This window comes from Colletes latitarsis, chromosome 11 (genome assembly GCF_051014445.1).
Source record: "Colletes latitarsis isolate SP2378_abdomen chromosome 11, iyColLati1, whole genome shotgun sequence".
In the NCBI taxonomy this organism is placed as follows: Eukaryota; Metazoa; Arthropoda; class Insecta; order Hymenoptera; family Colletidae; genus Colletes; species Colletes latitarsis.
The window spans coordinates 22,865,491-22,880,387 of record NC_135144.1 but is presented as its reverse complement, the minus strand read 5'-3'; the positions used below and the strand labels follow the sequence as shown (position 1 = coordinate 22,880,387).

At 35.3% G+C, this 14,897-nt stretch overlaps 4 protein-coding genes across 4 annotated transcripts; all 4 read right to left on the bottom strand.

The window, feature by feature from the left end:
* Positions 1-313: 313 nt before the first annotated feature.
* LOC143348383 (putative odorant receptor 71a) lies at positions 314-2,013 on the bottom strand. The gene is made up of 5 exons (XM_076778526.1): positions 1,889-2,013; positions 1,299-1,637; positions 881-1,010; positions 581-736; positions 314-367 (listed from the first exon to the last, which is right to left on the bottom strand). Exons 1-5 carry the CDS (start codon positions 2,011-2,013, stop codon positions 314-316), a joined length of 804 nt encoding a protein of 267 aa, XP_076634641.1.
* Positions 2,014-3,451: 1,438 nt separating this feature from the next.
* Positions 3,452-6,429, bottom strand: LOC143348382 (odorant receptor 46a-like). Its single transcript, XM_076778525.1, has 5 exons — positions 6,068-6,429; positions 5,313-5,710; positions 4,346-4,539; positions 4,119-4,274; positions 3,452-3,502 (listed from the first exon to the last, which is right to left on the bottom strand). The coding sequence occupies exons 1-5, from the start codon at positions 6,427-6,429 to the stop codon at positions 3,452-3,454; spliced, it is 1,161 nt and encodes a 386-aa protein (XP_076634640.1).
* Positions 6,430-7,958: 1,529 nt separating this feature from the next.
* Positions 7,959-9,516, bottom strand: LOC143348381 (uncharacterized). Its single transcript, XM_076778524.1, has 4 exons — positions 9,392-9,516; positions 9,231-9,323; positions 8,825-9,167; positions 7,959-8,183 (listed from the first exon to the last, which is right to left on the bottom strand). The coding sequence occupies exons 1-4, from the start codon at positions 9,514-9,516 to the stop codon at positions 7,959-7,961; spliced, it is 786 nt and encodes a 261-aa protein (XP_076634639.1).
* A 2,550-nt stretch (positions 9,517-12,066) lies between these two features.
* Positions 12,067-14,146, bottom strand: LOC143348380 (odorant receptor 10-like). The gene is made up of 5 exons (XM_076778523.1): positions 13,785-14,146; positions 13,177-13,515; positions 12,587-12,788; positions 12,359-12,514; positions 12,067-12,120 (listed from the first exon to the last, which is right to left on the bottom strand). The coding sequence occupies exons 1-5, from the start codon at positions 14,144-14,146 to the stop codon at positions 12,067-12,069; spliced, it is 1,113 nt and encodes a 370-aa protein (XP_076634638.1).
* Positions 14,147-14,897: the final 751 nt, after the last annotated feature.

The following is a 14,897-nucleotide window of genomic DNA, read 5'->3' as shown; positions in this document are numbered from 1 at the left end:
ATTTGAATTCTGACCAAAGTTAATTTCTTGCCATTGTTCAGAACTTGAAGATATACTCGCATTGCAATTACTTAAATGTAAAGTAGAAAATTGAGTTCTAATGCCTATGTACAAAAAGAAAGTGTTAATATTCGTTTAAAAATGAATCACAATGATTAAAAAATAATTATATTAATAGATCTCTATTGGATTATATCGATAGTATCGTACTTTACATACTTCAAGACACTTTTGAAGCATCTCTACTACAATGTCTTCTTCTTTCCTTCCATTCCATTGAATTAATTCGTTTTCCATATTTGGTAAACAGTTTTTATGCTTGGCCTTGTAAAAGCACGTTATACACCGAGTAAGAAGTCTTGATTATCTATAACAAATATATATTTAAAATTTACTCTATATCACAGAATTTGTTAAAATTTAAACTTGTAGGGTGTGTAAAATTTGAGGAACTTTGTACCGTTACTTTGCTGGTTAAAAATTTTTTCTTGTTTTATCAAAGATGAAACTTTTACGATAGAGACGGTTCAATTAAGTTGGATAACAGAATATGGAGAACGTATACTAAATTGGTACTAACTGCCATAAAAGAGTCGAGGTTCATCGTAGCAACGTGAGCGCTTGTAAATTCGATGGGCATCGTTGCTCGGTTCATGATAATTAGGAAGGTCCTTCTAGAGCCAGTATCCAACGAGGTCCAGTCACTTTCCATTATCATGTCAGGAATTTCGAGACTCTACACGGAAAAACACTCCGTGAAATTTTAGTACTATAATTGAATACTGAATTCATTATCATGCAATGGAACCTTCAATCGGACTTCGTTCCCGTACCAACAATAATATAGTATCTGCAGAACTAGGCAACTTGTGTAGCTTACAGTTACAATATAATCCGAATCCAGGTCTGCTTGCCCCAAATGATACAGTTCGATGCACAAAGAAGACGTGCTCACCGCAAATTGAACAAACAATGTTGTTTTAAATTGTTCGTTTATCATCGCGGCGAATCTGTAACGATGTCGAAAATAATTGTTTCATCGAGTTTATTACTGTTTCTATCCTATTAGAACTTATTTACATGAACCAGCGAACTTGTGTGAACTGCCGATATATTTAACATTGATAGATAAAGGTTTAACAATTCTGATAAATTGAATTGGAAACTTTGTACTGAATTGGGAAATAAGAAGATTTATATTTGGGTTAAAATAGACCCAGAGACCGCCATTCGGTTTTCAAGAGAGTCTATTGTGCGAGGGTTAAATTTATAATTTGCTAGAGAAGTCGTAGACGAACTTGTATATTCGATTATGAAGACGGTCACAGTGTTCCGCAGTGTAGTCTCCGTTTCTTTTGATATGTTTCAGACGATGTCGCAATATCTCAAGTTGACTGGTGACATGGATCAGCAGGCCGGTGAACAGACTGTCGCAGTTAACATTCAAATACGAGCAGACCGTAAAATTTATAGCCTGATAAACGCAAGTGATAGTAAATATAGGTGATGAAGAATAATCGTAAGGCAACCATAGTGGATACGATAATTCTCTTGTTTGGAAGTCTTTGACGAGCGAGGCCGGAATCATACATGCTACAAGTACTGTAAGTGAAGTCGTATAGACATCTACGTTCCATCTGTTAAGAAAGTGCTACTATCAAATACTGGAGATTATTTCAATGATTACACATATGAGTCATTGTGAATCAGTGTTATGTTGTTTCGTCAATATTGCAGAGCTTCCTCAACTAATCAACGGATCAATTGAAACACTTGTTGCAGGTGATTTCAGATCCTTGACGAAGCTTTCTGCAATCTTGCTGAAACGTTAATACAGTTACGGAAAAATGAAATGCAATTATTATCGACAACTTTAACGTATACTTACTGTGCTTGTTTGTCGAATTTCTTTCGAATCATCGTTTCCTCGATGCTCATTGGCGCCAATGGTTGCTCTTGAAGACTGTCGATCAACTTTACATAATTTTCAGAATTTATGACTACGTTACGCATTTTCCAACAGCATCCAAAAATTTCCGCTGTCAAATAGAAATTCTCACTGAAATCTTCCTGATTATCAACAGTAACTAAGTCCAATATAAGAAATAACAGGAAGCTATGCGTCAAGAAAAATATAATGACCATATACGTAGTGTACAGAAACTTTTTGAGTCGCGACGTCCAAGAAGACGGTCGCCAACAGCCACACAAGCTGAGAAGCATGAACACTCGTCGTAGTATGTGCATTATTAATTCTACAAGGAACCTTCTAATTGCTGCGTATCTAAGAGCAAAAAATTACGAAGCTATCACAAACTATTAACAACATCACGTTTCTTTTGTTTCACACCAAAGTTTTCTTATTGTATTACATACGTACGTCAAAATATAGATTTGGGTCAGTTTATTCGTAAAATGAGGATTGAATGACGCGGTAACACTGCAAAAGAGAGAGATTCTATGCCTTCGTCTTTGCAACAACTCGCATATTGCGAAATTAAGGATAGAAACAATACATTGTACACGCGATTCTGACTGTTTGCTGAACGGACGCTAAGGTACAATTGAAGGCTATAACATATCGGCATTTCTAGTATACTTTTGCAGAAGACAGTTCCCATCAGCTGGTTTCCCCTCGGATTCGCGGGCCATATAATTATCGTAACTATGGGGAACATGGCGACTCTATTTACTTATTTACACATTTTAAGAACAGCTATACGCTCCTTGTAATGTGTAATTTTATCTTATTGACTGTTTGGTATTTTCCATTGAAATGTTACGCATGAATGCACCGCGCGGGAGAAATGAATAGAAAAAACAGACGACGAATTTTTCGAAACATTTCAAAATCACCAAAGAGAAGTCGTACATACAATAAACGTTTATATCGGAAGAGAGAATAAATATTTAAGGAAGGGAAGACAGTGGTTTTCCCTTACACTGTTCTTTTAAAATGCGTATCTTACGTCTGTCCTCAAATTTTTCTCTACTACTTCACATTGCAATCTAACGTGGGGTTGTATTTCTTGCAAGGGAACGATTATGAAAATTGTTCGACATATTCGTCGTAGCATAGTATTCTAGAATGGAATTGTAAACGTTTTGTTCGAACAAGTGAAAAGTTGGATCCATTGTTTTGCCGTTGGTGTAAATGTCACGTTTTTTAAGAAAGTGGGTGGGATTATAATGATTAATTTGTAATTTTATTTTATTTTGATGTGACAGTGTAAGTCTCTAAAATTATTTTTTGACACTATACAATTATGCAGTAGAATATATTGATATTCATACCAAATGTTATACTGTATACTCTCCAGGACAATTTTTTAGCGTTTATGATGACGCATTCTACTCGTTTTTTTTCGTTTTTTTTTCAATTATTTTGCCTTAAAGAATCAAAAGTCAGTTTTCGTTAAACCATAAGGGAATCTGCGTGTTCTTGATACTATCACTCACTCCGTTGCATCAAATTATACGCCGAATAAGAGGACTTCAGTAACTGCAACGAGATATTTGCGATAGAATTTAAAAATTATTCTCTATATAACTTAATTTCCTTATAATACAATAAATTTACGAGTAATTAATTCTCCAAGAAGGATCTTCAAAATTCAATATACTTATTCTTTGTTAACATATAATTTATAATAATTAAAAAATCTGTGTATTTAACACTTTGTGAGTTTCAACTATACGATCTATAAATCTCATAACATACCAATAGTATTTGATCATATTTATATTAGCAACTGTTTGCCCAATATTAATTAACGATATCAGGGATAAAGAGTTATTTTCGATCTCTTAACTACAAATTTAACTACAACTTTCGTATTACAAGTGACAATTTAGCAATCGGTGCATCGATATTTTCTGGTAGCCAACGGGATAAAAAATTACGAAATGTATAAACTCAATCGTATAGTTTTCATTCTACATGCTGGGAACATCGGTTCTGGATATTCAATCGGATCGAATGGTTGCTTTGATTTCGTCTTAACGAAATTATATTCATAATTGAAACTCCAAGCTTTTAGTGGATCGTAGATATATACAGTAACGCTTCGATAAAACGTACGTTACGAAGTGATACCATATATTTATTTCATACTGACGGACATGAAAGACTCGAGGTTCATCGACACGACGTGGATGCTTGTGAATTCGATGGGTATCGTCGCGCGTTTCATAATCATTAGAAGCATCTTCTGAGACTTAATATCCAAGCACATCCAGTCACTGTCGATTATCACGTCAGGAATGTCGAGACTCTACAGAAACAGCGTTGCGTAAAATTGCAAGATACGATTAAAAATTAGAAAATTTTATAGCAATAACGTGCCTTGAGTTTAACTTCGTTCCCGTACCAGCAATAGTAAAATATCTCCGTGAGCATGCAGGTCGCGTACATTATCGTTTCTATAAATCTTGAGCCTAAATCCCTCTGTGTCATTTGGTAAAGGTTGAAGCACACGACCGACGTGCTGACTAAAAATTGAGTACACGCTACGGCTTTGAACGTTTCGTTCACCTTTGCTGCGAATCTGTATTCGGTTTAAAAAACGATAATCAATTCACTGTATTTACATTTCGTTCTTTAATTCTGTGTGTTCCTTCAAATTGTACTGACTCGCTGGGAAAGTTGGAGAAATGTCAATTTGTATTAGTTGTACCTTCTCTAGCGTTTATTTATTTATGATTTATGTATGAATTTCTGTATCTCATAGGCCAAACGATAGACAATATGTAATAATGCAGTCATATTGTATATCGTTAAATATTCGAGATTGAGTTTGATCGCTCAGATTTTGTAAAATTGCACGTGTCGACTATTAAATGGGGGATCACATTTTAATTTTTTACGTTAAAATTATTTTCATTATACCGATAATTCTAATAAGAAACTTTAACTGTTTGACTATTTTAAAATTAGTAATGTACATACGTATAAATTTAATCACTGTTAAGGGACTAAAATTACGTTTAAATAGAGAACATTCTCGAAAATTCCATTCTTTGCAAGTTTCCATTATACATCACGATGTAAATTCCAAACGTGTGATTCTGAAACTGATTTTGGGCGGGACATGTTAAACATTATTGTTTATTTAAAAATAAAAACCAATAACTTGAAGTACGATTTTCATAGACAGCTTCTTCGACACTATTCCATATGAAATATATTTAATATATTTAAGAATATGTCCGCCAGTGTATATATTGATAAAAATAAATCGGGCGGGGACCAGAAGTGAGGGACGTTTCTTTACCAAGAAGAGTTCAATTTTGTAATTTCGTTTGTCACTTACTGAAAAGCTCGATTTCACTTCTGGCCCTCTCCTCGCGAGTAAACATTTGTGAAACCAACTGGTATATGCAACGATGGTAATAAGCACATTCCTCTACCGGGTGGTTGTCATCTTTAGCAATATTTTCCAAACGATGTTCGAGCATTTTCAGCTGGGCATACGTGTGAATCAATAGGCTGCTGAACAGAGTATCGCCAGCAACGTTCAAAAGCGAGCTGATCGTTAAGCTTACAGCCTGATGGACATAAGTAACAGTATACGAGACAGTGGAAGAGTAATCGTAAGGCACCCACATGCGAAACGACAACCGTCGGTGTTTAAAATCTCTGAAAAACGAGGTTGCCCACATCCACAATATGCAAAATTCGACCAAACCCGTGTAGCCAATCACGTTCCATCTGCAACGACCATTATTAATTTAAACATTCTAATAAAATCACTATTGCCCTCAATTTGTATGTAAGGCATATTTAATAATTATCATCCAAGTATTATCGTTTAAAAATCGACACGCGTCGATATGAGTCATTTTACACTCGAAATTTAAAGAACATGCACCGTGTATATACAACAGTAAATTAAAAATATTTAACAAAGAAAGTTTTCAAAAGTATCGTATATTTCGTCGAATATTAACTTTAACTATTTTTCCTTGATTAACGGAGTATAGTTTCGTTACTTCTCAGACTTGCAAAGTGCCTTAAACGCAATATTTCGAATATCGTTGGTGCTACAATAATTAAGAACCGACTCACCTAATGGTTTTATCGCATTCTTTTCGAATTTCGATCTCCGAAGCGTTCGCTGGCAGAAACGGTTTTTCCCGAAGCGTGTCCAACAGACGAGTAATCTTTTTCTTATTCAGTAGAATGTTATGCATCTTGCAACAGCTAACGAACACAGCCAGCGTTATGTATATGTTGTCGCAGAATTCGTCTTGGTTCTTGACGTTGAGAACTATGTCCAAGATTTGGGAGAGCAGTAGCATATGCGTCAGAAAGATCATGAAAATCGTGTAAACGTTGTACAGGATCTTCTGGAACGGCGACGTCCAAGAAGAGGGTCGCAAACAACCGCACGCAGTCAGAATCGCGAATGTCCATCGTAGCGAGTGCATCGTAAATTAAAAAAAATTTATCAAATCTCAAAATTAAAAGTCTACGATACTTTCACGTGAAAACGATATTGCTTCGGTGCATACTTTGACGTAATCTCGAATTTAGTTTACTGTTTTCGAACGTTGACGACGTTTAACTGTACGATTGCGTTCTCGCGAATGTCAAGTTACGAAAATACGAACAGAGAAAACATTTTTCTCGTCGCGATCTTTGCTTATCGCCGAAGGTTTGCGAATCACTGAATACTATAAGAGATCGTGACTCCCCGTTTACCTGCGGAGGATTGAATTTCTTCCTATTACTTTTCTCATCGGGCAGGCGAAGTGTATTATTACCGTAATGATACAGAATACGACGACGCGACTTACTTATTTATATTTTTTAGGGGTAACGACACACACGTGCCTTATTTTCCGTTGCAATTTCATCGAAAGATGTTTTTCGTAGAAGGAATAGATAGAGAAATTTCTAGAAACGTAATACTCGAAAGGGGAGATGCTAAACGTTCAAAAGGGAGACGATATAGTCATTTTAATTTATTTATATTTTTTAGAGGTAACGACACACACATGCCTTATTTTCCGTTGCAATTTTATCGAAAGATGTTTTTCGTAGAAGGAATAGATAGAGAAATTTCTAGAAACGTAATACTCGAAAGGGGAGATGCTAAACGTTCAAAAGGGAGGCGATATAGTCATTTTAATTTTCCACCGTTTGTTTAAAATATATTTACTCGTGATATATGATATGATGAAAGCTATAGAAAATTGTTGTTACCGTTTCAATAGTATATACTGTGAGAGAAGCAGAACAAGGAATAAAAATATATGCATGTGCGGACTTGATGGATGTGTACTAAATATTCTCACTTATTTTGGAAGAGACACGGTTAGTAACAAAATGGTTGTTTCTATTATTTACAAATTATTAAATAATTATTCGAGAAGGGGTTACACTGTAACCTGGTAATAGTAATTCGACAGAAATTAAAAAGTCGACAGTTTAAAAATTAAATAGAAGATTCAGTTCTAATGTCTGCGTGCAAAAACATTTATGACACTGACAGGATTGAACTTTTAGCATTATGTGTTAATATTCGTTTAAAAATATACCGCAATGATTAGACGATAATTATATTAATAAACTCTTAGCACTATAATATTTATAGATCACTATTGGATTATATCGATAGTATCGTACTTTACATACTTCAAGACACTTTTGAAGCATCTCTACAACATTGCCTTCTTCTTTCCTTTCATTCCATTGAATTAATTCGTTTTTCATATTTGGTAAACAGTTTTTATGTTTGGCCTTGTAAAAGCACGTTATACACCGAGTAAGAAGTCTTGATTATCTATAACGAATACGTATTTCAAATTTAAATACAGATCAATTTATCGATAATCGATATCTTTTTACCCTGTATATCAGAGAGTTTGTCAAACTTTAAAATGCAATTTGAGGGACATTGTATCGTTACCTTCTGGGTTACCAATTTTTTCTCCTTTTATCAAAAATGAAACTTTTATGATAGACACGGTTGTGCTGAATTGGATAACAGAGTATGGAGAACGTATGTTGAATTCATACTAACTGCCATAAAAGAGTCGAGGTTCATCGTAGCAATGTGAGCGCTTCTGAATTCAATGGGCATCGTTGCTCGGTACATGATAATTAAGAAGGTCTTTCTAGCGCCAGTATCCAACGAGGTCCAGTCACTTTCCATTATCATGTCAGGAATTTCGAGACTCTACACGGAAAAGCACTCCGTGAAATTTTAGTACTCTAATTGAAAACTGAATTAATTATCATGCAATGAAACCTTCAATCGGACTTCGTTCCCGTTCCAACAGTAATAGAGTATCTGCAGAATTACGCAAACTGTGTAGCCTACAGTTATAATATATTTCGAATCCAGGTCCCTTTGCGTCAAATTATAAATTTCCATGCATATGGTAGACGTACTCACCAGGAACTGAATACATACTATAGATTTAAATCGTTCGTCCACTATTGTGGCGAATCTGTAACGATGTCAGTGTTTAGGTAGAGGAGGGATTAAACTACGCAGTGGGTGGAACTGACTATTTACATCGATGCTATTAAAAAAGGTAACTAAATTATTCCCGAAACTGTATCGTTATACTTCGAAGTTTGATCTATGACTAGAAAAAAATGTTCCTCAATGTTCTGTAATCTGTTTTTAAGTCTTGGCCAGCAGACACCAGGTCCGTCCAAACTATTCAAACTATTTCACATCCGAAGAATTCGATCAGAAACCTTATACCGAAATAGGGAACAGGAAAATTTATATCGAAATCAAAATAGACCCGGAGTCCACCATTCAGTCCACCATTTTTAAAGTTAGAATTTGCTAGAAATATCGCAAACCAACTTGTATATACGATTATGAAGACGGGCACAATGTTCCGCAGAGTAGTCTCCGTTTCTTTTGACATGTCTCAGACGATGTCGCAAAATTTCAAGTTGACTGCAGGTATGGATCAGAAGGCCGCTGAATAGACTGTCACAGCTAACGTTCGCAAATGAGGTGACCACAAAATTTATATATAAATAAACGTAAGCAATAGTGAACAAAGAAAAAGAAGAATGGTCCCATGGTATCCATATTCGAAACGATAATTCTTTTGTTTCGAAATCTTTGAAGATCGACGTCGCAAGGACACTCGTTAGAAGTATCATCACTGAAGTCGAATAGACAACTACATTCCATCTGTTAAGAAAGTCCTAATATCAAATATTGAAGATCATTTCAATGATTAAACAAGCAGTTAACCGAATTCTAGGCTTAAATTGTGAATCAGTGTTCCGTTGTTTCGTCAACATTGCAGAGCTTCCTTGATTCTTGACGAAGCTTCCTGCAATCTTGCTGAAACGTTGGAACAGTTACGAAAATACAAATTGTTATTATTATCGACAACTTTATCGTATACTTACTCTGATAGTTTGTCGAATTTCTTTCGAATCATCGTTTCCTCGATACTCATTGGCGCCAATGGTTTCTCTTGAAGACTGTCGATCAACTTTGTATAATTTTCATAATTCATTACTGCACTACGCATTTTCCAGCAAACTCCAAAAACTTCCGCTGTCAAATAGAAATTCTCACTGAAATCTTCCTGATTATCAACATTAAAGACTAAGTCCAATATAAGAAATAACAAGTAGCTATGCGTCGAGAGAAATATAATGACCATATACGTAGTGTATAGAAATTTTTTGGACCGGGACGTCCAAGAAGACGGTCGCCAACAACCACAGAAGCTGAGAATCACGAACACTCCTTGTAGTACATGCATTATTAATTCTACAAGGAACCTTCTAATTGCTGCGTATCGCGAAGTACTAAGAATTTCACGTTCCTTATGTTTCACATCAAAGTTTTTTTATTGTACTACATACGTACATCGAAATATAGATTTGGATCAGTTTATTCGTAAAATGAGGATTGAATGACGCGGTAACACTGCAAAAGCAAGATATTTTATGCCTTCGTTGTTACAGGAACTCGCATGTTACGAAATTCAAGATAAAAACAATACATTCTACTCGAGATTCTGATTCTTTGCTGAACGGATGTTTAGGTACAACTAAAGGCTATAACATATCGTGATTTCTAGTATGCTTTTGCAGAAGTCAGTTCCCATCAGCTATTTTCCCCTCGGATTCGCGGACCGTATAATTATTGTAACTGGGGAACATGGCGACCCTGTTTACTTATTTACACATTTTAAGAACAGCTGTACGCACCTTGTAATGTGTAATTTTATCTTATTCGCTGTTTGTTATTTTCCATTGAATTGTTAAGCTTGAATGCACCGCGCGGGAGAAATGAGTAGAAAAAACAGACGACGAATTTCTTGAAACATTTCTAAATTACCAAAGAGGAATCGTACATATAACAAACGTTTATATCGGAAGGGAGAATGAATATTTAAGGAAGGGAAGACAGAGCTTTTCCCTTACACTGTTCTTTTCAAATGCGTATCTTACTTCCGTCCTCGAATTTTTCTCTGCTACTTCACTTTGCAATCGAACATGGGGTTGTATTTCTCGCAAGGAAACGGTTATGAAAGACAAATTCTTCATAACATAAAATTCTAGAGTGGAATTGTATACGTTTTGATCGAACATGTGAAAAGTTGGATTCATTGTTTTACCATTGGTATAAATGTCGCGTATATTAAGAAAGTGGGTGCAAATGTTTGGGCGATCTTTAGTTGCGACTTAACTGTTTATAACTCTTGTGCACGTAAGTGATTGTTTGCTATAAAAGCCAGAATTTGATGTACGACATGTCATAAAGAGTTTTATTTCTTGAAATATGTGAATACTTGATATTGTCCATTGGAGTTATTTTTTCTGAGAAATAAAGTTCTGACAATGTGCATTATTTTTTTGTGGAAATATAAAAAAGATGAAGATTAAAATATATTTAAGTAATATGTCTGCAGATGTCTTGTCGATTGCAATCGTTAATCTGTAATTTTATTTTATTTTGATATGATAGTTAACTGTATTCCTACCACGACCGGTCATCGGACCGGTTGAATGACTTATATTTTTTTTGTAAAAAACTGGACATGGTACCAAATTCTGGTTAGCTTCCGATGTAAATAGGAAATATGTATATGTATAGCAAAGATGAAAGCAGAGAATCTTCAGTTTCCACTGTCTTAGAACAGTCTTACAAAGCGTATTAAAAATACCAAAACTTTAAACGCATGCAGTTTCGAAATTACTAATGCTTTATTTACAAATGGGGTCTCGTTGGAAGTGGTAAATCTTCCCCTTTAAAATGGTGTTTGGTTTTTGACGATCCGACTTTCCGTTTCCGAGATATCGCAATTTATGTAAAAGGTAATTTTTCTTAATTTGACTATCGCTGTCTCCGTCTGACGCGTCGCGCTGGACCTCTCTGTTTCGTACGTGACTCGTGATCGAGTGACCTAGAGCCGGGCGTAGTATTTCCAAGAATTTACTACGCACTGTTTACTATTTTCACGCGCGCGAGTTCATTCATCCGAATGAAACGTAAAGAACGCTTCGAATCTTTATATCTCCAAAACTAGCCACCGCATCGACTTGAAACTAAAATCGCCATATCTCCGGAACTAATTGAGCTATCGACTTTTTCGAACGCTCGTTTTAAAGGGTATTTCATCCTCTATCCGATGACTATAACAACTATTATTATTTATTTTATTATTAAAAAATTTTCACGTACTTTGTAAATTTTATTAAACAATAACTATATTAACAAACTCTTAGTATTACAATATTAATAGATGTCTATTGGATTGCATCGATAGTATCGTACTTTACATACTTCAAGACACTTTTGAAACATCTCTTCACATTGTCTTCTTTTTGCCCATCATTCCATTGAATTTGTTGGGTTTTAAATTAATTGTATTTATTAACAACGACATGGTACAAAACTCTTGTACTACAGACATTGAACAAAAAGTGCTACTAAAAGAAGATATCGAACAAAAGACAAACGAATATGATGATAATCTTATGTCGTTTCGGTCGTTCACGCGCGCTATTCAAATGATCGACAAATATCCTTTAGTTTTAATCCGTTTTGTATATTTGGTAAACAGTTTTTAATCTTGGCCTTGTAAAAGCACGTTATACACCGAGTAAGAAGTCTTGATTATCTATAATGAATACATATTTAAAATTTAAATGCAGATCATTCTATTGATAATCGATATCTTTTTACCCTGTATATCAGAGTTTGTCAAACTTTAAACTGCAATTTTAGGGACTTTGTATTGTTACCTTGCTGGTTACTAATTTTTTCTTCTTTTATCAAAAATAAAACTTTTACGACAGACACGGTTGAGCTAAATTGGATAACAGAGTATGGAGAACGTATGTTAAATTCGTACTAACAGCCATAAAAGAGTCGAGATTTATCGCAGCAATGTGGACGCTTCTTATTTCGATGGGCATCGTTGCTCGGTTCATGATAATTAGGAAGGTCTTTCTAGTGTCATTATCCAACGAGACCCAGTCACTTTCCATTATCATGTCAGGAATTTCGAGACTCTAAACGGAAAAGCACTCCGTGAAATTTTAGTACTATAATTGAAAATTGAATTACTTATCATGCAGTGGAACCTTCAATCGGACTTCGTTCCCGTTCCAACAGTAATAGAGTATCTGCAGAACTACGCAAGTTGTGAAGCTTACAGACACAATAAATTTCGAATCCATGCCCCTCTGCGTCAAATTATAAATTTCGACGCATATGGTAGACGTACTCACCAGGAACTGAATACATATTGTAGATTTAAATCGTTCGTCCACCATTGTGCCGAATCTGTAACCATGTCAGTGTTTAGGTAGAGGGGGGATTAAATTACGCAGTCGGTGGACCTAACTATTTACATCGATGCTATTAAAAAAGGGAACAATATTATTCCCGAAACTGTATCGTCATGCTTCGAAGTTTGATCTACGACTGGTCAAAAATGCTCCTCAATATTGTGTAATCTGTTTTAAATTATTTCAAACTCGAAGTTGCACAGTTTTAGTTTTTAATAAATAAATGAATATTTAATATTCATTATAACACAAGAATTCAATTAGAAACCCTGTACTGAAATAGGGAACTGGAAAATGTATATCGGAGTCAAAATAGACCCGGGGTCCACCATTCAGTCCACCATATTTAAATTCAGAATTTGCTAGAAAAGTCGCAGACCAACTTGTATATACGATTATGAAGTCGAGCACAGTGTTCCGCAGAGAAGTCTCCGTTTTTTTTTATATGTCTCAGACGATGTCGCAATATTTCAAGTTGACCGCAGGTATGGATCAGAAGACCGCAGAATAGACTGTCGCAGCTAACGTTCAAAAACGAGGTGACCAGCATACTCATATTTTGATAAATGTAAACGATAGTGAACCAAAAAGTAGAAGAATAATCGCATGGTATCCACAGTGGATACGTTAATTCCCTTGTTGCGAAATCTTTGAAGATCGTCGTCGCAAGCATACTCACTAGAAGTATTACCACTGAAGACGAATAGACAACTACATTCCATCTGTTAAAAAAGTCCTACTATCAAATATTGAAAATAATTTCAATGACTTAACGCGCAATTAACCGAATTCTAGGCTTAAATTGTAAATCAGTGTCCCGTTGTTTCGTCAACATTGCAGAACTTCCTCAACTAATTAACGGATCGATTGAAACACTTGTTACAGGTGATTGCAGATCCCTGACGAAACTTCCTGCAATCTTGCTGAAACGTTGGAACAGTTACGAAAAAACAAATTGTTATTATTATCGACAACTTTAACGTATACTTACTCAGCTAGTTTGTCGAATCTCTTTCGAATCATCGTTTCGTCGATGCTCACTGGCGCGAATGGTTTCTCTTGAAGACTGTCGATCAACTTTGTATAATTTTCATAATTCATTATTACATTACGCATTTTCCAGCAGACTCCAAAAACTTCCGCTGTCAAATAGAAATTAGCACTGAAATCTTCCATATTGTCAACATTAAGGACTAAGTCCAATGTAAGAAATATCAAGAAGCTATGCGTCAAGAACAACATAGCAACCATATACATAGTGTACAGAAACTTTTTAGACTGTGACGTCCAAGAAGACGGTCGCCAACAACCACAGAAGCTGAGGAGCGCGAACGCTCCTCGTAGTATGTGCATTATTGTTTCTACAAGGAACCTTCTAATTGCTGCGTATCACAAAATACTAAGAATTTCACGTTCCTTACGTTTCACATCAAAGTCTTTTTATCGTACTACATACGTACATCGAAATATAGATTTAGATATCTATAAAAATCTATTTATAGATTTATTTATTCGTAAAATGAAGATTGAATGACACGATAACACTGCAAAAGAGAGATATTCTATGCCTTCGTCGTTACAAGAACTCACATGTTACAAAATTAAGGATAGGAACAATACACTGTACTCGCGATTCTGACTCTTTGCTGAACGGACGTTTAAGTACAACTGAGGGCTATAGCATATCGTGATTTCTGGTATACTTTTGCTGAAGTCAGTTCGCCTCAGTTTTCCCCTCGGATTCGCGGGCCATATAATTATCGTAACTATGGGGAACATGACGACCCTGTTTACTTATTTACACATTTTAAGAACAGCTATACGCTCTTTGTAATGTGTAATTTTATCTTATTGGCTGTTTGGTATTTTCCATTGAATTGTTACGCTTGAATGCACCGCGCGGGAGAAATGAGTAGAAAAAACACACGACGAATTTCTTGAAACATTTCTAAATTACCAAAGAGGAATCGTACATATAACAAACGTTTATATCGGAAGGGTGAATGAATATTTAAGAAAGAGAAGACAGTCCTTTCCCTTACACTGTTCTTTTCAAATGCGTATCTTACTTCCGTCCTCGAATTTTTCTCTGCTACTTCACTTT